The sequence below is a fragment of the Pelodiscus sinensis genome, chromosome 16 (genome assembly GCF_052426305.1).
Source record: "Pelodiscus sinensis isolate ZL-2025 chromosome 16, ASM5242630v1, whole genome shotgun sequence".
Lineage (NCBI taxonomy): Eukaryota > Metazoa > Chordata > Testudines > Trionychidae > Pelodiscus > Pelodiscus sinensis.
Genome location: NC_143067.1, coordinates 8,394,813 through 8,417,910, shown reverse-complemented (window position 1 = coordinate 8,417,910; position 23,098 = coordinate 8,394,813). Strand labels below are relative to the sequence as shown.

Sequence of the window (23,098 nt, the reverse complement as noted above, 5' to 3'; positions counted from 1 at the left end):
GCAATTTATTCCAGTGTTTAATTACCCTGGCAGGTAAGAAGTTTTTCCTAATGTCCAACCTAAACCTCCCTTGCTGCAATTTAATGGACTGAATAACATGACTTTGCCCCCTGCTTTAGAAACCTTCACCCCCTAGATCTACTCCCTACCCCCGTCCAGAAATTAATCCTATCCACCAATCCCCTTCATCTGGGCTCTTCTCATGGTTCTTCACCCTTCCACGGTCTGGGGACGTTCCCCTTTCCCAGGCTGGCAGGGGAGCAGGGGCCTGTGTTCAGTAGCAGGAGCCCCCAATGTAGCTGACGAGGCTTTCTAAGTTAAAACTAAGCCTCACTTTTAGAGCGCTCAGGAGTTTGATTTTTTCCAGCCACCGCAGAAAAACTCCACCCCGCTCCTGACACTGGAGAGTTCTATGGTGCAATCAGGAGCGAGGCTTCACTTGATTCAGAAATCACAACCCTCAGGATCAATCTGCAAGAGCTGCCCCTCCCAGGAACCTGGGCTTTCTAGGGGTATTCTCCACAGGCTGCATTTGAGCCAATCTCTTAATCCAGCTTCCATTGCATTATAAAATTAAAACTGGCCAAGTTAATGGGAGAATCCCTTTACATTGCTAACTAAAAAACAGAACTCATTTTAGGTTCCTATTTTAATCTAGGTGGGAAAACCAGGCGAGGCATTCATTAGTCCCCTCAACTGTCCCAACCCCCCGCTTGACTCATTTTGTTATGGACACATTTACTGAAAGCAACATTGTCCTAGCTTAGACAAATTAGGGTGGAGAACCACTCTGCTAGTAACCGCAAGGTCAGCTCTTTCCACACATCTTTACCTCAGTTGGTTTTCAAATGTAAAGAGAACAAGAGCTATCCAGACCAGGCAAAGCAATTCCCAAAAGCTCAGGTGAAACAAACTTTCAATCAAGAAAGCAAACCCTAGCAGCTGCCAGTCGTGCGGAAAGGGGTGCTGCACAGAGTTAATCATGCACACAGTGGGAGAAGCCAGAAATCCACACTACAACTAGGGGTGTGTCTAGACTACAGAGTTTTGTCGACAAAAGTGGACTTTTGTCGACAAAACTATACCTGCGTCTACACTACCGCTGAGTTCTGTTGACACAACGTTGACAGAACTCAGCAGTTTTGTCGACACTGGTAAGCCTCATTTTACGAGGCATAACGCCTTCTGTCGACAGAGTTCTGTCGACAGAAGGTGTTATTGCATGTAAACTGACCTTGCGTCTACACTGCCATGTCGACAAAGCACCTTGCTTTGTCGACAGAACTGAATGTAGTGTAGACGCTCTTTGTCAACAGAAGCTTTGTCGACAGTATCTGTCGACAAAACTCTGTAGTCTAGACGTACCCTAGGTTCAATTTATAAAAAGGCAATAACTCAGAGGTCTGCAGCATCCTCTGAGACGTCTGTGGAAAGGAAGCAGTCAGATAGGCAGAAGCGGCCTGTGTGCCTAGGTAGACTAGGCAGTTGCCTAGGGCGCCACTGGCCCAGGCACCCGATGATGACATCTTGGGGCACCAGGGTGCCCCATGATTACATCATGGCCATTGACGGGGCGCCGATCGCGCCTTCCAGCTGGGGAGCCAGCTGCCACAACCGGCCTCAGGCCGCTCCTGCAGGTAGGTGAGTAGGAGCTATCCTGGCTGTGCAGTGGGAATGGCATTAACACTCCTCTCAAGCTGCAGGCTTTACAAGAGGAAAAAAAACAAAAAATGGAACAGCTGCATCTCATCTCCTCCTGCCTGCAGATGCACAAAGCAAACCCCAGCCTTGCCCAACCAGGGAAGAGATTCTGTAGGTTATGCTGATCAAGAATGGGTGTGCCACCCTGGGCCCAAGCTGCCTACGAACAACAAACGAGTGCTGCGGGGCTATACAAATGTGGATCCGCATCGGAGAGAAGCAGCCTCTGATCCGCAATCCGCTCCCCGCCTTTTCTGCAGATCCGCATCCAGACGTAGGCAGCAGCAGCAGGCTGCCTGGCAGCGCCTGGCTCTCAGGAGGAGCGTCTATGTGGGTGGCCGAGGGAGGCTTGTCTCACTGCGCCCTGCCAAGCGCCCTTGCCGGTGAGTGGGGTCATGGTGCTCCTGCAGAGGAGCGTGGTCGGGGCACGGATGCTTGTCCTGCTCCACCCTGCCCAGTGCTCCCCAGGGTGCGGGGCAAGTACACGTCCCACAACCCCACTTTCCAGCAGGAGCGCCTGCTGGGGCAGAGTGAAACAAACACCTGTGTCCCATCCACACTCCTTGGCAGAAGTGCTCTGACCCGCTCCCTGGTAGGCGCCGGGTGGGAGATGGCGCCCGTTTTTCCAGGGACTCTGGCCACTAATCTGCCTCTGCAGAGGTGCAGGGCTGGCCCCACCACTCACTCTTAAATGCCCTAAGAACTAGCGATGGGGGGTGTGTGGAGATGGGGCAGGGTCTCGCAGGGAAGAGACATGAGAAGGCAGAGACTGGTGAGGCTAAAGGGCAGCACAGGGACAGGCGTGGGTAGGGATGGGGTTAGAACAGACACTGCATCTCAGCACAGAGGCGGCAGCAGCGCAGGCTGGTCGATGCCGTTTTGTTGTATCCACATCCGCTCCGACATGTGGATTTGCAGGGCTCTGCGGAAATCCCCTTACACACAGAGACGCTCCCGGGCACGGCTACCTTTCCCCGTGAAGAGCGGGTAGAGGAAGCAAGACAAAAACCGAGTAGTGACTGATCCAAGCCCTGCTTCCCTGGGGCCTCAGATGTGAATGGATTCAAAACGCAAGATCAGAGCATGCATCTGGCAACAAGCTCATCTCACGGTCATGGCAGCAACCCGCATCTTCCTAGGCCCTCTGCTCCTCCATCCCATTCACTCTCCTCTCTTGGCGCTAGTTTAATGTAGAACACCGGAAAGGATGTCCCCTTTTTTATGGTAATTGAGATGTAGCCGTGTTAGTCTGGTCTTGCTGAAACAAAAGACAGGACTATGCAGCACTTTAAAGACTAACCAGATGGTTTATTAGGTGATGAGCTTTCGTGGGCCAGACCCACTTCCTCAGATCAAACTGTGGAAGAAAATTGGCACGACCATATATACCAAAGGGATACAATAAAAAAAAAAAAGAACTTTGTTATGGTCACCTGGGAAGCATGAGCACAGTTAAGCAACAGGTCACCCTGACCACACTATCCTGTTAAAGATTCCTCTAGTCTGCCTCCCGCAACCCTCCTCAATGCAAATGGAGAAGCTTGGGGAGCTGGAAGGAGATCCTTGATTTGCTGTGGTTAAGTTGCAACACAGAGTCTATGTCACTGAGTTTCTCCCAGCCACAGCCTGCCGGTGTACTCCAGACTGCAACTGCCCTGGAGCGCGCTCTCCAAGGGTTACTTTGCTGTTCCAGTAAGTGGGGAGGGAAGGAGAGCAAGGCTTCTGCGGAGGGAACACCCAACAAGTACAAGATAATAGCATGAAGGGGAAGAGACCCCTCTAATAATGGAGTGAATCAAGGAGCCGGTTTCAATTCCCCCCAGCATTTGGAGGGATGACTGCCCAAGATGAGAAGTACTCTTTCCTACTCATCCCAAGGAATCCCCATAAAGCAGGGCTGGGCAAGATGCGGCCTGGGGGCTGGATCCAGCCCGCCTCCCACGTTGATCCGGCTCGCCGACTGCATCTGGCTGTGTCTATTTATATCCCCCTGTCTGTGCTACTGATTTCCAGGAGGTGGCTCAGGCAGCAGGATCCTACTGAAATGGCTCCCGGCTCCCAAGCGTGGTGCTCCCCGGCCGAGGCTGGAGCCATGAGCCCTTTAAATAGCCGCAGCAACCCTGGGCAGCTGCCAGGCAACGCGACAGCAACCAGGCCGGGAGTCTTTTGCTATGTTTTTAATTCAAAGTCTCCAGCCTCAGACAAGTCTGGGAGAACGCTACTTGCCAGCCCTGCCCCTTCTGCCCTCGGCCACACCACTTCCAGGGGTAGAGCCATCTCATGACCATGTACCAAAAGTCAATAAGTGCACCTCCCCGGCGAAAATTCCTGCCCACCCCTGCCATAAAACATCTCTTAACACCACACTGAACTTTCAAAACATTTTCTCCTAGGGAAGATCCTACAAGGATTTCCCTCATCCCGAGCAAAGCTTTCCTGGCTAAATGAGATTAACCAAGATTCAGAACAAAATTTCATCATCACTACTTCTTATAACAACAGATCTTCCCTTTTTTCCTCACCCCCAACAAGTTCTGGGAATTCGGAGCCAGTGCAAGCAGAGTCTCGGTGCCCTTTGCAAGGATTGTTTACTTACTGCATCTTTTTCCGGATTGCAGACTTTCACCCAAAGGATATGATCTAGGAGCCAGTCAATGGGCTTGTCCTTGTAAAACATAAGTATAAACTCCACAATCAAGCTGAGATCCAGCGACTTGAACATCTTTCCTGCAAGCACATTTGGGTGGAGGAGAGAGAGTAGATACAGGTAGTGAAAAACAAAATCCAGCAACTGAAAATAACTGCAAGTTCCTCGGGGGAAAAAACTGGTCTCTCTCCTTGCATCTCTAATGGAGTTTCAAGTAATCGTAGATCTGCGCAGTCGGGGCTTATGCACCAGCATCACTGATGCTGCTAGTACAATTCTAAAATTAGCATTTGTTATAGATCTGTTGCTACAAAGCTAGCAACACACACCATTATGAGTCCCACTGAAGTGCATGGAACACTCACACCAGATGGAAAAGGAGCACCAAAGAGTAGGCTTGCCAGATGCTTTCACCAAAAATCCAGAACATGGAAAAAACCCAAAAAACTAGGAGACCAAACTTGTTGGAAAAAAAGGTGCTGTGCCTTTTAAGAATCCCCACACTCCTCACTTTCCCCTCCACCCACACCAGATGCGGCAGGAGAACAATATCCCCGCTGGCCTTCCCTCCAAAAGAAACAGACATTTTTACATTTTACATGTGTGGTATTTTCTGGGTTCCTTTTTGTTTGTTTTTTAAACCAGACAGGGGCCAGAAAAAAAAACGGACTATCCGGGTGAAAACCCTACCAGAGGGGTATTCATGAAAATGTCATTCATGGACATTTTCCTGCCCTGAGAGTTCAGAAAGAGTTCAAACCCCATCAAGTTAATATAGTCCTGGCACGGGAATAGACAAAACCGCTTGCATAACTACACAGTCCTGAAATAGTTCTCAGTAGATATAAAACTGCTCCAGCCCAGGGTCTGAATGATTTATGGCAGGTGCTTCTCACTCTCATCCAACCAAGAAACAACCAGTCGCATCCAGGAAGCGAGCCTTTCTGCTGGGCCACTGAGTAAATTTATTTTTATTAAAAATGGATCAGAATATTGGCATCTGAAGGCTGGTAGAAGAGGTCACCTGGTCAAGCACAGACATGCACCGCCCCCTACCCACTTGAACGCAAAGTCTCAGAGGCAGCTTGGCCTGCCTAAGACACCTCAATCAAATCACCATGGCCGTGAGAAGTTAGGGACAGTTGCTGCTGCCATGCTCTGTGTTTTATCTGAGCTGCATCCACAGGAAGGCGACTGACACGCAGGTTGTCGTTCCATCTGTGCAACTGTTCCAGAGTCAGGAGGACAGAAAACTCTGCAGTAAAGCTTTCTTTTCTGGGAAAGCCAAAGGATCACTATAAAAGTGTTAGAGGAGGCCATGCCTCTGGCATTCCATTTCCCTTTCCTAGGGGAAAACTTCTCCAAGCAAAGGGATTGCTGTTTGTAGGATCCAGCCAGCTATGCCATAGCCATGTCTGGAAGAGTATTCAAGGTAATGCTCCCTCTCAGCCCCCCATCCACGAGCGGATTTTTTCCCCCTGACCCCTAATTTTTTTTTTTATGTGCGCTGAGGCATGTGTGAATGTGCACCACCACTAGAAACACAAAAGCTATCGCTGTGGGTGCTCTGCTCATCAGGCTGCATGAGAATTTCTCCCGAGGGGCTGCACAAGCACCCATCGCTGCTTTGGGGAGGAAGGGTGGGGGGAGACAGTTACCAATAAACCCAAGCTGCGAGAACTCCAGGATCATCCACTCTTCCGATGGCTGCTGCAGAGCAAAGTTCTTCATTGTGCTGAGATAGTTTGGCTTGGCCACAATGTCATCCTCCAGCTGCAAGGGGGGAAGGAAACTCAGCACCGACCACAAAAAACACACACGCTCTGTTCCAGTCTCTGCACTGCACAGCATTCAACATGAGAGGGCTGGGGAAAGTTTTGGCAAAGGCAGAGTTTATTGCGGGAAGACACATTGTACAGACCCTTCTAAATCTAATCCAACAGGCTAAGGGCAAACTGACAACTACTCTGTGAATCTCCACCTCTTCCATTCCTGGGCACAATTCTTTAGCCCGCTTGGCCAAAGGGAACTTTAACAGCTGGGTTAGATAAGCTCCAGCTCAGACACAACTGCTCTTTGGGACTGCTACTTTTCTAGCCATTCGAACAGGTTCCACTGTAAAGTTTTTCTGCAGTGCGGCACCACAGGCAGACTGATTTCAGAGCGAGCCTTCACCCCTCTGCCCCCCCCACCAAAATCGCATGCTGCCCATAATGTAGAGCTAATATACTTCAGAAGACTCTATAGCGCACTACAATGAAGACTTACGTTTTGGCTTGCAAAGGGTTAATCTAACCTGGTCCAAAGTAAATGTCTTTGCACGCGCAGAAAAAGAGAAAGAGAGAGAGAGAGAGGGGTGGTTGAAGGAGAAATGCAGAGGCGTTCCTGAATCGGACGTGAGAGGACAGAATGTGAAAGGGACAGCATATCCTATGGGTGTTACTTTTGGAGCAGAGTCAACATCACAAACACTCCAACAACATTTGAATTAACCTCTTCTCCCTTTCCCAATCAAAGACTCCACTTTATGTTTTTTCTCACTCACATCCCGCCCCCCCTCACTCAACTGATACAAGACACACATCTTTGTGAATTCAAGCATTCATTCATCAAACTTACCTGCACGTAGTAAATGCCTTTGGACTGGGCATACATCATTAAAAAGCAATAATCTAGGTTCTGTTTTGTTCTCCACCTGCAACACAGACAGAGTGATGAGAAATGCCTTCCTACCAGCCAGCAGATGCTTTATTTGGGGAGTGTGACTGTCTGTATAGCATTATATTCACCCCTTTTAACAGTACTAGGATACATTGGGTGTGTCTAGATTACATGGCTCCATTGACAGAGCCATGTAGATGAGTGGATAAGGTTTACTGGAGCGGTCGACAAAGGCTTCCCTTGTCGACCGTGGCGTGCCTAGACTGCCCCGCTGTGCTGAATCAGCTGATTGTCGGCACAGCGCGGTGGCCATTTTGATGTAAATGAAGCACGATTATTTAAATCGCCGCTTCATTTTGCTATGTCTAGTATACTCATCTACATGGCTCCATCAACAGAGCCATGTAGTCTAGACACACCCATTGTGTACAAAGTTAAGGTGCCATTTGAAAAAAATCATAATTTGCTGATCAATATTGTCCTGGTAAAGTACGAGTGGCAACACTGTACGTAAAGTTATGAGGCTCCTCCACATGATATTATTAAGACATGTTCCAAGTCAGGGGGACAGCCACAGGGTAGTTCCCCAGACACAAAAGGTTAGCAAATGCCTCAGTCAGGTGTCTATAAAAATCAAATGGACCATCACTTTGCCATTCTTTGGCAGCAAAGAGGATGTGAATGAAAAATCTACATCATGACAAAAAAAAGACACACACAAAAAAGATGGAGGCTCACATCTACGCAGAGAATTTCTCTCTTGCACCTCAGCTGGAACTTATTCTTGCAGCTGAGAAACAACTATAAGAGAGTAGACGTCACAAATTATTGCTTCTTTCCTCTCTCCCCTTGGCACACACAAAGCCAGAAACAACAAAGGAAAAAACTTTGGACTGGGGAAGGGATCCTGACTGAAAGGAATTCAGCCAGTAAGACTGCTAGAATATGTGGAAAGAGACCTTGTTTTGAATTCACTTAGTTTCTTAAATTAGGCACTTGTTGCATTTTACTTTTATTTTCTTGTAAATCAATTCTGACTTTTATGCCTTATTGTAGTCATTTAAAATCTCTCTTTTGTAGCTAAACAAACTTTGTTTTATTGTTTCATGTAAACCAGTATGCGTTTGGGATTAAAAGGATTTGTGCGCTTCATTTTCTATTAATAAAATTACAGACTTTCTATGTGCATGCATTGTCCAGGAGAGAGCAGGGCCGTACAGGACACACGTCTCTGGGGCAAGCCGGGGAGTGGGAATTTGCTGGTGTTGCTTTGCTGTGGAATGCAGGAGTGGCTGGCCATAGCACTTATCGACTATATAACTGAGACAGTTTGTCTGTCCATTCAAGAACTCCTCCTAAACCAGGGTGGAGAACCTAAGGCCCCGGGCCGGATGTGGCCCCAAGTTTGCCTGGACCCCGCCCCTGAGGCTCAGGGCTCCTCACTCTCCAGCTTGGAATGGGATTGCTTCTCATACAACCACACAGAAAAGAGACAATCACCAGGCAGGTGAAAGGGGCTGGCTGGGGGTGCGCCCCCCATCCGGGACTGCCCCAGCCCTGACCTTCTCACCCCCCAAGCACCCTTTTGGGGGGGCCCTGAAGCTCTCCTCCCCCAATTTCTAGAGGGACATTGCTGGCTATTCCCCTTCATCAGGGAGCAAGGGGATAGTGCACAGTTTGCTGCATTCCTCACTCTGGCTGGGGAGCACAACGGGGCAGACTAACCTGGACCTGCCCGCGGGGACATGCACCCCTCCCCCAGCTGGGTCTGCTGGTGCTACAACCGCTATGGAGAGGTGCTTCTCACCTGGCCCCAAGGTATTACAGTGAGAGAGGGTTGGGTTGTCCTCTCTTCCTGGGGCAACCTGCATCCTGAACCCCTCCTCCACAGCCCCACCCCAGAGCAATGATTCAAATGATGCATGGACATTTTCATTTTATTTAAAAAAAAAATTAAAGTTAAGGTACTGAGCAATGCTGGGTAAATCTTTTAGTAAAATACAGCTGGGAGCATGTTAGATGTTGGTGACTATGAGAGCAGACCAGGAGTAGCTGCTCTCACAGTGAAGCAGTGTAAAACGCAACCCAGACTAGAGAACTAAGGGGACAGAACTGTTAATCAGCCCAGATTATACCCTGGGTAATGTCACAGCAGAGACGCAACCCAATATACCTTTCACTTTCCCCAGAGGAGCAGATGAGTTAAAGAAAGCCTGTTCTTTACTGTTTAATCAGTTTGAAGTTAACTGGAAACATGTGGCTTCTTGAGAAAAGTATCCTGTGTCTCAGTCTGACTAGTGGAAAACAGACATGGGCCACATGACAGAGCACGCCAAGCCAAATAAAGCTAACAACAATACATATTCACTATGTCCTTAGCTCTCACAACATGTTTTTCCTTTCTGAGTCAGGATAGTGGAGAATCAAAAATCTGAATAAAACATTACTGAAGTCATCTAGTTATTACCTGACTCTTTCCTTGGGATCGCCAAAAGATTCCCGGAGGCGAGAGAAGTCTGGATAGAAATGTGGAGAGGGAGAAATGACTTCCAGGAGACCAGACTGTATTTCCTTGGGGAACCTGAGAGACAAAGGTGGAAGCAAACAATTGCTGCAACAACCCTAACATGAGAGATTCAGTTAGTTAATGCACTTGCAGGCCTAGCTCTAACAAAAAGGACACCTGTAGGATACTTGTCATGCGATTTTAAATTCCATTTCCCCCCACTGTTTAAAAGCCCCATGCAAGCCTGGAACAGCAATCTGTTTCTTTATCAGTATTTGTGTCTCTATGGCATGCAAACATGCTGATCTGTTAAGGTAGGTTGCTCAGGGAATGCTGAGCTGACAGCACAAATTTACTTTTTAAATAGTGATAGAAACCAAGATAGCTTCCCCAATTATCACCTCTAATACCATTAACTCGCAAACATCCCACTCTCCCCACCTCTAATATCATCAATTCACAGACACTTACCTTCCTTCCTCCCCCCCCCCGCATCCCCCTCCTGTTCTGCAATGTGATTTGTCCTTTTCATATTTGTTCATTTTTTTTAATTGTATCCTTTGGTATATATGGTTGTGACTATTTTCTTCCACTATTTGATCTGAGGAAGTGGATCTGGCCCACGAAAGCTCATCATCTAATAAACCATCTTGTTAGTCTTTAAAGTGCTACATTGTCCTGCATTTTGCTTACTTTTTAAAGTGATCCACAAGCGTTGTGTGGGGAATGCTACAAACCTTGGCACTCACCATAGAAGGGAATCTAAGCCTTTTAGGTTCCTCCCCTCAAGTCACACTGCCTGGTTCCCACTAAGCTACAACAGTCCAACATAGCCATAAGGAGGCATCCCTGTAGGAGTAGCAAGCTGGCATGTTTGGGAGTGGAGGGGAACTCCATCCAGGGTGTTAATAAGCATATGATGAGGTTTTGCAAATATTTCAGAATATTTTAAAGGAGACTTGGCAAAGCCCCTGGATGGGCTTTTTAAAAGGTCACTTATGAGGCCTTCCCTCACAAACTCACTCCCATGGGTGCCCGTGGTAGGTCTGATGCAGCAAAGTGGGAGCAGACCAGCTGCCACTCGGAGGTGGAAGAACCTGAAGAAGCCATTTGGATCCACTTATGTCCAAGTATCCCATCTATCGCTGCTGTCTGGAGTGAGCTGCCTTTAACTCCTTTAAAACTATGAGTCTGCTTTAAGAAAAACATCAGCATTTATTTGCAGGTAACACCCTACAGATAATTAACTTAACCCCAGCAAACCTGGGGGACACAAAGTCTGATTTACTAATATCAGGTAGCTGTACTGCTGTTTGCAAAGTGTCATGAAGTAAACAGCTGTTTGCAGAAATTATATTAAGCTCATTTGATAGGCTACCAAAACCATTGTAGTTGGTCTTGGTTATCATCAGAAGACCACTTGGAATTCTGCCTGTTTTCTACTGCTGATTCATTTTTCATCATGCCAAACAAAGCTACTGAAGAATATTCTCTCCGTGATATGGTTAAGAACAATGTCAAGGGTCACAGTCAATAAAAATATCACATTGTCTGAAAAATGTGTATCCATTATTACTATGAACAATAGTCAAAGAGATCCCTGTAACTGCAAGGGATTATTAGACAGAAAGACAGCTTTTCCCCAGTATTTTACACCGTACGTTTTAGCAGCACTTGTATAATTGTTTAATCCAGGAGCGGGCAATAATTTTTGATGGGGAGGGGGTGCACACTAAGATTTTGGAAAGTGGCCAACGTCTGCACTTTTCTATGGAGGGCATGTGGGGTCTGGGACAGAGGTTGGGTGCAGAAAGGAGCTTGGCGTAGGGACTGGGGTACAAGAGAGGGTGTGGGGTCTGAGAGGGAGTTGAGGTGAAGGAAAGGGTTGTGACCTGGGGCAGGGACTTGGGATGAAAGGTTCTGGAGGAGGTATGGGTGCAGGAGAGAATTCTGGTCTAGGGGTGAAGTATAGGAGGGAGTCTGGCCTCAGGCTGCTCAAAATGGCTGGCTCTCTGCTCCAGGTGCCAGAGGGAATGTGGGGAGGCTTTGCGTGCTGATCAAGAGGCAAAAATCTCTGAGCTCCCCTTGGCTGGTTTCAAGCTGAGAGATTTTGCTGGGGGCCAGGCAGTGTGTGAAATCTTCTCCTCCCACTGGCACCCAGAGCAGAGAGCTACAAGGAGCAGCAAGACACTTAAAGTGATGTGGGGGTGCTCTGAAGCAGCTGGCTGCTCTGTGCCTAAAGGTCTTGGTGGGGTGGCCTGTAGACTGGATTAGGCAGCCCAGGGCCAGATCCAATGGCTTGGTGGACTGGATCTGGCCTACGGGCCACATCTTGCCTGCCCCTGGTTTAACATAGGGATGTAATAGTGTAGATGATTAACCTATAAGCTTTTGCTTCTCAGTTAATGCTATAGACTACACACATTTTCCTCCCCTCCCCCCCACCAGTAAATTTTTTAGCAGGCTGGCCAGCAGCCCTGCTCCGTCCTAGCTTGCTCTGGGTCTGGGACTTACTCCTATTGTGGTTCTGCATTTGAAGTGTATTAGGAGCCAGGCAGGCAGCTTGGGTCAGTTCTGGCTCACGCTGGGTCCAGGAGCTTAGCATCCCCGGACAGGGATTGCTGCCACCCCACGCTACTGCCTCTATATCAGAGACAACAGCACAGAGTGACAGGCAGCTGGTCCACTAGAGTAGCTAGTTTTTAAACTGGTTCTCCTTGCGAACCAGCTCCCACCTGGCACTCTGAGCTGCTGCCTCTGATACAGAGGCAGCAGTATGGAGAGGCAAGGGGATCCTCAGGAATGCAGCCAGAGTGCACTGCCTGCTGGCCCCACCCCCAGGGACTGCAGAGTAACCAATAAGAATTCATGAGGTTAATCAACTATTCAGTTAACCGATATTTAACATCCCCAGTTTAACCCCTATAGTAAATCAGTTTCCCATATTTATGTGTGATTATTTACGCAGCGAGAGGCGGAACCAGACATGATAGACAGGCAGACTGACAGAAACAGTCCCTGAAACTACTTTTAGCTTGTTTTTTAAATGCTGGGATGTTGCTAAAGGAACGCTTGTGCTTTCCCTGAGCAACACAAATTTAGACTGTTTAATGCACCTTGATGAAATTAATCAGCTCATTATCCCCTTGATCAGTACACATTCCTGCCACAAAAGGCAGAAGGGTGGATCTGCCTTGCTTTGCACAGGCAGACAGAGGGCTCCATTTCAGCTCTTCTACAAGCCCAGGAAGAATACAATGTTTTCCAAGCATGTCCTAACTCCTCTCCTATTGCCCACTCAGGAATTGCACTGAGCCATTAGGTCACATCGACCTTTCTACAGTCTTGCTCCTGGGGTTACTGTGGTTCTTTGGAAACATGCAGACACAGAAGCTGGACTGGAATCAGAGCCTCCATTGTTATAATCACTTTCTTCTATCTCTGAGCTGTGCTGCTGCTATTACCTAAACCAGTCCTTCTCAACCTTTTTTTATAAAGTACCCCTTAAAAAAAAAAAAGTACCTACAGTTTTCAGATGCACCATTTTTTTTCTACCATTGCAAACACATTTGTTTAAACAACTTAATCGTAGCTGGGCGGGCAAAATTTTGGGGCGTAAAAAGTACAAAAATAATAAAGTGCTGCAAAACTTAAAACAAAAATTCAGTTTTCTCCAAATTTCAGTTGTGTTGACGTACCCCCACCACTCCTCTCAAGTACCCGAGGGTACTCGTACCATTAGTTTAGAAACACTGACCTAGACCAGCTCATCACAGCTTTCTTTCGAGCACTTAAAAAAAAAAAGCCACGGAAGGAGGAATGTGATGCTGCAGCAGCAGCTACCATTCCAGGGCAGAATGTAACTGTTACACTATAATAAACTTCCGATAATCCGGCACTTTTGGGACCCAGGGGGTGCCAGATTATTGGATATGTCAGAGTACCGGAAGGGGGGCTATAAGGGATCTGGGGGGAAAGGGAGGTTGGCGAGGAGCTGCGCAGCATGGCCAGCACTCCAGCTGCTTTGCCCCCAGCTTCCTCAAGTCCGCTGCTACTGGAACTGACCAGAGGGGGACTTGGGGAAGCTCTGCCCCTGGTTTCCCCAAGTCCACCGCTGGTCAGTTTCAGCAGCGGCGGACTTGGGGAAGCCAGGGGGGCAGAGCAGCTGGGGTGCTGCTGGGTTGATCTCGCAGCACCGCTCAGGTGAAGGGCGGCACTGCGGGACCAACCCGGCAGCACCCCAGCTGCTCTGCCCCCGGCTTCCCCAAGTCCGCCGCTGGTCAGTTTCAACAGCACTGGACTTGGGGAAGCCTGGGGCCGAGCAGCTGGGGTGCTCTGCTCCACAGCTTCCCCAAGTCCGCTGCTGCTGAAACTGATCAGCGGCGGACTTGGGGAAGCCGGGGGCAGAGGAGCTCCGATTGTCTGGCTGGCCAGAGCACTTCCGGGTTCCAGTTGGTGCCGGATTATCAGGAGTGCCAGACCACTGGATGCCGAACAACTGGACTTTTACTGTAATATAATTCCAAAGAGATCCCAGACGAATGCAACCTAATCTGGAATAGCTAAAAGGGGAAGAGAAATAGACCCTTGTAGAGTTGAAAGGTCCCTTTCCTAGAGCTCATGCCGTGGCCACACTTTCAGTTTAAAGTGCTGCCATGGCTGCGCTTTAGACTTTTTAAGTGTAGACAAAGCTGTAGGCTGTAACAGCCTTACTCTAGTTTGAGATCATGTGTGCCAATCATGCTGTTCTCTTGCTCTAACCCAGTCCTGTGGGAATACTGCAATTTACTGCGGTTCCAAATTCAACATTTGTAGAATTCCCCTAGGACACACTGACTCTCTGAGCAGGCAGGACGCTGAACTATACAAGAAAATTCCTGTACATATAAACAATCCATCTTCCCATAACACCACAGGACAGGAAGAGTGGCTCAGATGGCATGGTCATGTGCATTAAGTACATTAAAGTACAACACTGACTGGACAAGATCAGAAAAATTAAGACTATGATACTATATATAGTGTTTTAGAATGAGATAAATTTGAGATGAGCTTAATTAAGAAACAGCATAAGAGTCTGGAATTTATAATGGAAAAATCAAGCACACAAAGAGATTTATTTTCTTTAACGAGGCCGTTACATTGCTACATGCCCAGCCCACATCAGGGTAATGAATGGGAATTGCTTACAAGTTTTTGAGATTTTCTGCCACTCCAGTTGCGTACTGTTCATCCGTCTAAAAAATAAAAAAAATTAAACATTATAAGAAGAGATCATTTAGCTTCAGAGAAAATAACCACCAATACTTTAAATGCCTCCTCCAGATTTATTCTCTGCCCAGGGCTATATCTCAGAAGCCATCACTAGTACTCCCCACTCTGTGCTATCAACACTTCCATACTCCCTCCATTCATCTCCAGGCCGTCCTCTGTACAGACCTTGTGCCTGACGTACCCTCCCTATTTTGGTGGAGCAAAACAGAACTCTTCTTCAAATGCCTCCTGTTTGGCCAGTATAAAATCGAACCAAAATGCCAAGTGTCTGGGACCAAGGACCACGGTTGCCTTTAATTTCTCTTCAGTTCCTAGCAGGCTATTGGCATTCAAGTGGCTGAACAGTCCCTGATAGAAAGTTCATCCTTCATCAGCAAAACAGAGGGGTTTCTATTAAAATGCTCGTTTATGTTTTGGGTTAATTTCAGCTACAAACCTGAGTCTCCCACTCGGTTCTGAGATTTGACCTGGTCACTCTTCGCAGCAGAGGGGGAAGAGTTAATCATGCTGCATGACACTAATATAAAATGATATAAATACAAAGACTCGTGCAGGGAGCCTGTGGAAAGAAAATAAGGACCCAGGCCCTCTGTTCCGGAATGGTGGATCAAGAGGAGCCCTAAGATTTTACTGCTCTGAGTGACTCCACTGCTGTTGAAAAAGTGAGCAAAAGTCCCAGGTGAGGATCTGAAGAAGAGGGATGACGACTTTTACCATCACTAGGAGTTTGTGCTCAACAATGCCTTGCTCAGTGGCAGGTGCTGTCAGATTTGGTGCCACAGCGGGAGGAGGAGTGAGATGTCAGGGATTTGAATATTTAACCGATTAACCAGTTAAATCGGTTAAATATTCAACGGGCTGCTCCAGCCTCACCAGGCCCACCCTAGGCAGGGGGCTGCTCCAACCCAGCCAGAGCAGCCCCATCTATGGAGGCTGGAGCAGACCATCCCCACTCACCCATTTAATTGGTTAACCAGTTAAACATAACATTTAACCAGTTAACTAATTAAACAGGATTTTACATCCCGATGTTGGCGACCAAGGCCAGTGTGTTACCCAGAATAATGACAAGTCAAGTTTTTCCTAGAGAGAAAAACCTTCCCAAGAGGTTCTCAGGGGCACAGGGAGAGACCGAGGCCACTTCTTCCTTCCGCAGAAGATCACCGCTGCCACAATCGATCTTCCGGAGTTCAATTTAGCAAGTCTAGTTAAGACTCGCTAAATCGAACTCAGAAGGTGCCCCCGCCAGCATCCAGTACTCCTGCTCGTCAGGAGCAAGGGAAGCTCATGGGACTGTTTGCTCCCATCAGCCTCCCACTGTAGGGACGTAGCTGGAGTTGTGCACCTTAAGCCAAGCTGCCGGGTCTAGTGTACACCTGGCCTCGTTTCTCACTCTGGCAGAGCTGGGAAAACAGCTACACAAAGGATAGAAGACTGCCTGATAATCTGGGAGCAAACACACGACTCCGTAAGAGCTCCCATCTGTCACAATAACCCTCTCAGCACTTGGCATCGGATACCAAACACCACATCTGCCCACCCACACATGTCATCCTGCTTTAATGATGAGGTAGGGGCTAAACAGGCTTCTCCCTGCTATGATAGAACATTGCAAAGCAGCAGTTCCACTCCATGAGGACTCTTCTCATTACAGCTGTGTTTAACTGCTCCAACAGGGATAGCTGTCTCAGTGCCAACGCAGCTAGGGGACTCAGGCCGAATAAGCAGGCTGCTTCGCTTGGTGATCATGGGGAATTGTTTTCGCAACTCGTAGACGGGAAGTTTGCTGCCAGAGCCACATGCTTGACGTCTGAGATACTCTAAATTGTAAAAGGCAGCCGTTAAAACACCTCAGAAGGGAGCTTACAACATCAGTTCTCTTCTCCTCTCCCCTGCCCCTTTTGAGATGACAGTGGCAGCTTGATGTTACCTAGAATGACGGTTCAAATCCCACACCATGTGCTACATCATTTTCTACCCTAGGCCTGAAGACTCGTGAGCCACAGGCAGCGATGTATGAAGCAACACACTGTCTGGATCAGGTGTGTAACAAGCACAGCAATAGTTCACACTTACAGAGTGCATTTACAGCTCTTACAGCACCTGAGAGTTCAAAGGTCAGAGTCTACTTACCCCTTCTGTCTGAAGTAGTTTTACCTTTTGTTACCAGCAACACCTACGGTTACTGTAACTGAGATGTGAGAGAGATTCTCTGGTTTTGTGCATTTGGCCATTTATGGAGGAGTTAATTTCACTGTTTCATTTACAAGTTTGAGAGCCACCACAAAGGTATGAATAAAGACATTACCTGGCTAGCACACTGCCTTCCACATCCTAATGACTTAACCAACTAAACAATGGGTACTTAAGAATAATTTGCACCTTCTCTATCAGAGTGTTCATGTTATAAGAAGCTAATTCACTATTTTTTCCCTTCCTTCCTCCCCCCATCCCCTATTTATTTTGGAACTGGACTTTTAATACTCCATTCATCTGAAGAAGTGGGTTGTACCCACAAAAGCTCATAACACCATCTACATGTTTTGTTACTCTTTAAGATGCTGCCAGACTATTCATTGTTTTTTGTTTCTCCACTGTCAGCTTCCCCTATCAGAAAGTCTTTCATACTTCAAAAGAAGGGGAGATCTTATAAAAACATAGTGAGGAGGGAAAAGTCTGGCAGGAGGAACTCAGAACCTGGAACTACTTGCAAACCAATTTTTAAAGAGATTAATTTCACATGGAGGCTTCCATTTAAACGGTCACATGATCCCAGTGCGTTCCATTTCACAGACAGCACAAAGAAAGGCATTAAGTGACTTGTCCACAATCACAACCTGCCAATTGCACACTGGAGGAGACAAACCCATGCTTCTCAGTCCCAGGAGTTACTTACTAACCCCAACCCTCTCCCTTAACACTTTGGACAGCAGCCACTTGCTCCCCAAGAGAACACTAGCTAGAGACCGGTAAGCAAAATGCTGCTCAGACCATCAAATTGCTAGTAAACAGGCAGCAAAGACGGGAATTTATCCTTACTTGACTTCTAGCAACACACCACTGAGGTTTTGCTTGCTCAGGGGATTTCTGAAAACTAAGACAAATGCATTTTAGGCTTGAGAAAATAATCCAGAGGGGAAAAGCAATGGAGGAAAATAACCATATAAACCCTTAGATAAAAGCAGCTCTCATGGATTAACGCAGAAAGGCTTTGTAGCTCCTGAATTTAGCAATGGATTCTGGCCTCAAGCATCAGAGCAACACAAAGTGCTAGTTTCAGCCTTGGACAGACGGGCTGGGGGATGACAGAGTAAATCATGAGGGAGCCTTGGAAGGGCAGCATGAATGAGGTGGAGGGGCATCTGCAGGGCTTCCATCGGCAGCTGCTTTGCAGTTTTGTAGGAGCGAGGTCACTGAGCACAACTTAAATGAAAAAGATGAATGTACAAGCCAGGCTGGCAGCTAATGTAATCATCTGCTAACATATTGACCCTCTGCAGCAGGGCGCATCCAAGCATTGTTTCCCATTAAAAACAGGCTGCTGGCCCCCATCAGGAGGATGTGCCTGATGAGCCTTGTCGGATAGCAGCCCAAGGTTGGGCTTATCTGCCTCTGCCGTGGCGGATCTGGCCCATGTCCACGAGAAGACATCCTGCTGCTTTATGGCTGCATGCAGCCCCCTGGACCAGTCCCAAGTCCCTGTCAGACAGAGAAAGGGAATGAAGAGCTGATGAAGCGGGAGAAAGAGACACGAGGGTCACGTTACCTCAGCGATCAGAACAACAATCACAGTGTCCTCCTTTTCCTGTTGAGTGAGCTCGGAGATCAGGGAATTCAGGGTGTCCGCAAGGTACGAATGCACCTCCCGCTTCACGCTGGGGATTCCCATCACTATGGAGACTGCCCAGAACCAAAACAAAGTGTTTTCAGAAAGGTGAATACAGGGCAATGGGCCAGGACAACTTACAAGACTGTTCCCTCGGCTCCTGAGGTCTTGCCTTCTACTTGCTTTTTGCACTAAGTTCCATCAACAGTAGCTTCCCAGGCCTAATTCACTGAACACGCCCTCTCAGCAGGTTAACTTTTTTCTGATGAACACTTTGGCCAGGAAACAGAAAAGAACTGGGTGCTGGCAGGAAGGGCCTCCCTTTGAAGAATTCAGTTTGGCTATTACAGCTTTAAGGCCGATATTTAGGGAATGCTCTTCAGAAAGGCCTTTCGACCCTACATTGGCATTCATGTCTGAGAGTCCTTCTGCCCAAAACAGGCTCCCCAACCAACCAAACCCTTTACAAAGCAATGTAAAAAAAAAAAAAAAAAAAAAAAAAAAAAAGTTTGTTAAAAAAAAAAAAAAAAAAAAAAAACAACCACCCTGTCTCAAGCAGAATTTTTATCCCCCAAAAAAGGCAAAGTGCAGGAACTCCACGAAGTCCACTACAGGCTTTAACATGCCATTGGCTTTACATGGGAGGGGCTCAAATACTATGTTGATGGATGGCAGTAAAACCCTCAGACAGACAAAGGTAAAATATTACTTTAGGGCTGGTTAAGGTCCCTGCACCTCTTAATTTATAAGGTCACAGTCTGCGCACCCCGCCACAGCACTGAGGAAGCCTGCATGTAAGGTACTCCCTCCCTTCCAGTCCTGCTCCTCTCCGCACGCCAGCCAGGAACGGAGGGGAGGAGAGGGCGAGGTGGGAGAGGGCGAGGTATAAAGTGAAGGGAAGAGACCTAGCAGCAGCACTGAGATTTACCTCCAGTGCGTCCCTGTCCCACATGCACAGCTGGTTGTAGACTGTTCTCCTTGGACAGCAAGTGTGGCAAATGATGGAAGATGGTGGGAAGATGCAGCACATTCTTGTTGGTGATATTCCACAGTTTTAATCTGGTTTCATCTTAAGGAAGAAAAGGAAGTCAATATGCAGGACACCAAACAGAGAGACTTTTGGTGACAAAACCCCCTCCCAGAGCAATCTGGCTACCTTTGGTTATCACTAGATTAATATGCTCAGTTTTCTCCATGGGCACCCACAACTCCCACTAATGTTCGTGGGAGCTGTGTGTGAAGGGGCATAATTAGGTCCCACATCTCTGAGGGGGAAGAGAATGAAGATCAATCCAATCATCTCAAAAAGAGCCAATTTTCCCATCCAATCAACTTTTGCACTTTTGAACAGAAGAGAGTTTCACTGAGCAAATCTAAACCCTCCACTGTGACCTGTTTTCCACAAACATTCAGTACTGAGCACACATTGTCCTGGAACGGCATAAACAACCGGTGATAAAAGCTCATGAGCAAGCAAGATAGTATATATTATCTGCAGGGACGTGAGTCAACGATCAAAGGCACATGGCCATCTCCATTTAGATAGATTTGCTAAACCTTCTAAGCCTCACATGTTAAATCAGCGTATCTGGAGTTTGACCTATGATTGCTCTGGCAACGGCAGGACCACTCTTTCTATCTGCAGCCCTACACAAACACACACCTCACTCCCTCCTCTATAGCAACAGCGTCTCCCTGTTAAAGTCTGATTCACCAGATAAGCTGCTCCATGTCCGGTTTACGTCCCGTAGGGCTTGCTTCTCCGAGATCGCTCTCTTTATCTCGTCCAGGACCAGGTTCAACTCCTTGGAGCGCTTTAGACTCTCCTGTTCGGCAGCGTGCAGACGGTCTCTGAGCGCCAGGAACTCTCGCTGATAGATATCCACCACCTCACCTGCAGAGAGGGAAGAGGGGAAACACATTTTGTCCATGCTGTGACTGGCTCCAAAAGGGAAAGAGTCATTAGTCCTCCATTCTCCTCCTCTGCAGCCCTAAGCACCAAACCCAACACAGAGGGAGGGAGAAGTGTCACTGAATCACTCTTACCTGTGAGGGAAACTAAAGGGGTAGAGGGGAAAACTGAGACCCAGTTGTCTGGGCAGGAGAGGAACACAGATTTGATGAGGTTTGAGAGAAGCGTGGGAGTGGCTGGACAAGGAACCAGTGGGGGAATGAAGGCAAGGGAGACAGATCTGTCAAGGGGAGGCAGTGTGGGAGGCAAACCTGGACTGCCTGGGCAAGGAGACAGATGGAAAAGCCCGGTGAGGGCAGGGAAGGAACTAAGCAGCAAGGACTGCAGATTGGATGAGGGGCCCCACCAGGGAAACCAGGAGTGGGAGCCAGCAACTAGAGAGGAGAGAGTCCTGAGACGTCAGCAGGAGGGGAGATGGGACTGGCTAGGGGCTGGTTTGTGGAGGGCGAAGAGACTGAGGGAGGTGGGAATTGGGGAGCTGACAGTAAGATAGGATGGGGAGACCAGGACTGGAGGGGCAAGAAAAAGTAGCCGGAGGAAGGGAAGACTGGGGCAAGGAGCCAGGGGCTGGGAAGGGACAGGCTGCATGAGACGGCACAGGAAGGGACACGCTTGAAGAAGAGTCTGTGATCACCAGGGTAACCCCTCCCCCAGCTCAGAATGGCACCTCATATTCTTCTCTCAACATTTCTCTGCTGTCAGTAAATACCTGTGAATCCCTCTAACAGCATGGGTATCTCACCTCCCTTCATCATTATCTGTATTACCATAGCACTTAGAATCCCTCACCACGGACCAGGGCTCCACTGGGCTGGGCACTGTACAAACAGAACAAAAAGATGGTCCCTGCCCCAGGGAACATACAATCTAAGCAGGACTACCCAACACACGGCCTGTGAGCCACATGCAGCCTGCAGCCTGTTTGTTTGCGGCCCACGGTGCAGTTTGGGGTGGTATGTGTTTTAGGAGTTACATTCCTGGACTGTTGTAAAACTAAAACAAAAAAGTAATCAATTTAACAGTCTTCTGTTGATATGCATTTTAGTAATTCCTGGACTGTCACTGCTCATTAGAAGAGCTGTCCTATGGGTGGAAATGAGATAAATATTGCATTTTCTTAATATCAGCAGAACAGACTTAAATGGGGCCTGCGTGTTGTGTGTCTTGCCTTAATCTTTGTATTCATGCCCATCAGTGCGAAAGAAGCTATTTGCATATATATTTGCATGTACATGCAACCACACTTAAGTTGCAGCCCTCGGCACGTGCTGTGAGTAGCACCGTGGCTCCCGGGCTTCAGGGGCAGCCCACAACATTTTGGCAACTGAGGCGGGGAGCTCAAATGACGGTCCCATGCCCCCTCGCTTGGGCCAAAACTTCGCAAGGTCTCAATTCTCTGGGTCCTAGTGGCACCCCTCCGCCACCCCACAGTCGCATCTGAGGCAGCTGCCTCAGTTCGCCTCATAGTAAGGCCAGTCCTGCCAGGCTTCCAAGTTGAGTAGCATTGATCTAAAGCAGCGGTTCCCAAACTTTTCCAGATGGGGACCCATTCTGACAATTCAGGAAGACTTGGTGACCCAAGGCAATTCAAAAACGGGGTGAGGAGGAGGGGCAGAGCCACCTGGGGAGAACTTGGCAACAGTTTTGAAATGTAATAGTGACCTCTATTTGGATTGCAACCCAGAGGTTGGGAAACCCTGATCTAATGACAAGCCAACCGATGATACGCTACAGACGGGACAGGAGGGGGTATAAGGAAACAGAGACATAACTAGTCAGCGTGTTAGGAAGAGGCTTCAGCACAGCAGCCGCACAGCTGTTGAGAAATTTTTGTCAGCTCCATGGAAAAGGAGGAGTTTGAAAGAGGCTAAGGAAATAACTCATAGACTTTAAGGTCAGAAGGGACCATTCTGATCATCTAGTCTGACCCCCTGCATGACGCAGGCCACAGAATCTCACCCACCCCCTCCTAGAATAATCCTCTCACCTATATCTCAGATATTGAAGCCTTCAAATACTTTGAAGACTCTGCAGATGGCTGGGGGGGAAGCTCCTCCCAACTGCAAGAGGCAGCATGAGATAAAGTTTGTTTGAAAATTTAATAAGTGAGCAATGGAAGCTGGCATCATGGGCTAACTGGAGGAGAGAGCAGACATCTTAATAGTGGAGAAGTGACAATACGCAGGGATGAGACAGGCCCTGAAAAGGAAGACAAGTAATTTATGTGGAGCGTAATGGTGAGGAAGAGGTAATAAACGATTGCTTCCATCAGTTGCTCTGTTATCTCCAGTGGCAGAGGTCTATGCTGTGGATCTAGAACTTCCAATCCTGCTGCTGACCCATGTCTTAAAACACGGAACTCGCGAAGCCCAGCTCTCGGAAGATTGGAAATGCCAGAATTAAGACAGTCTGTGCAACCTTGTGCACATGTGTTATGAAAGGCTCTGATGACACGATCACATAATGTTGTCTCCAATGGTGTGACGGCGCGTTGGGGGTTCCCCGTCTCCT

General features: G+C 47.9%; 1 protein-coding gene across 4 annotated transcripts in view; it reads right to left on the bottom strand.

Moving 5' to 3' along the window:
- The window catches only part of MGAT4B (alpha-1,3-mannosyl-glycoprotein 4-beta-N-acetylglucosaminyltransferase B), a 116,622-nt gene that overhangs the window by 15,140 nt on the left and 78,384 nt on the right, over nt 1-23,098 (bottom strand). For all 4 annotated transcript variants that reach the window (XM_025179019.3, XM_089769466.1, XM_075900520.2 and 1 more), the window contains exons 2-9: nt 20,330-20,509; nt 19,544-19,684; nt 18,556-18,689; nt 14,706-14,752; nt 9,477-9,590; nt 6,968-7,043; nt 6,007-6,121; nt 4,298-4,428 (exon numbers count right to left, since the gene is read on the bottom strand). In XM_025179019.3, the coding sequence (XP_025034804.3) occupies nt 4,298-4,428; nt 6,007-6,121; nt 6,968-7,043; nt 9,477-9,590; nt 14,706-14,752; nt 18,556-18,689; nt 19,544-19,684; nt 20,330-20,509 (938 nt within the window). The remainder of the gene's footprint in view (nt 1-4,297; nt 4,429-6,006; nt 6,122-6,967; nt 7,044-9,476; nt 9,591-14,705; nt 14,753-18,555; nt 18,690-19,543; nt 19,685-20,329; nt 20,510-23,098) is intronic.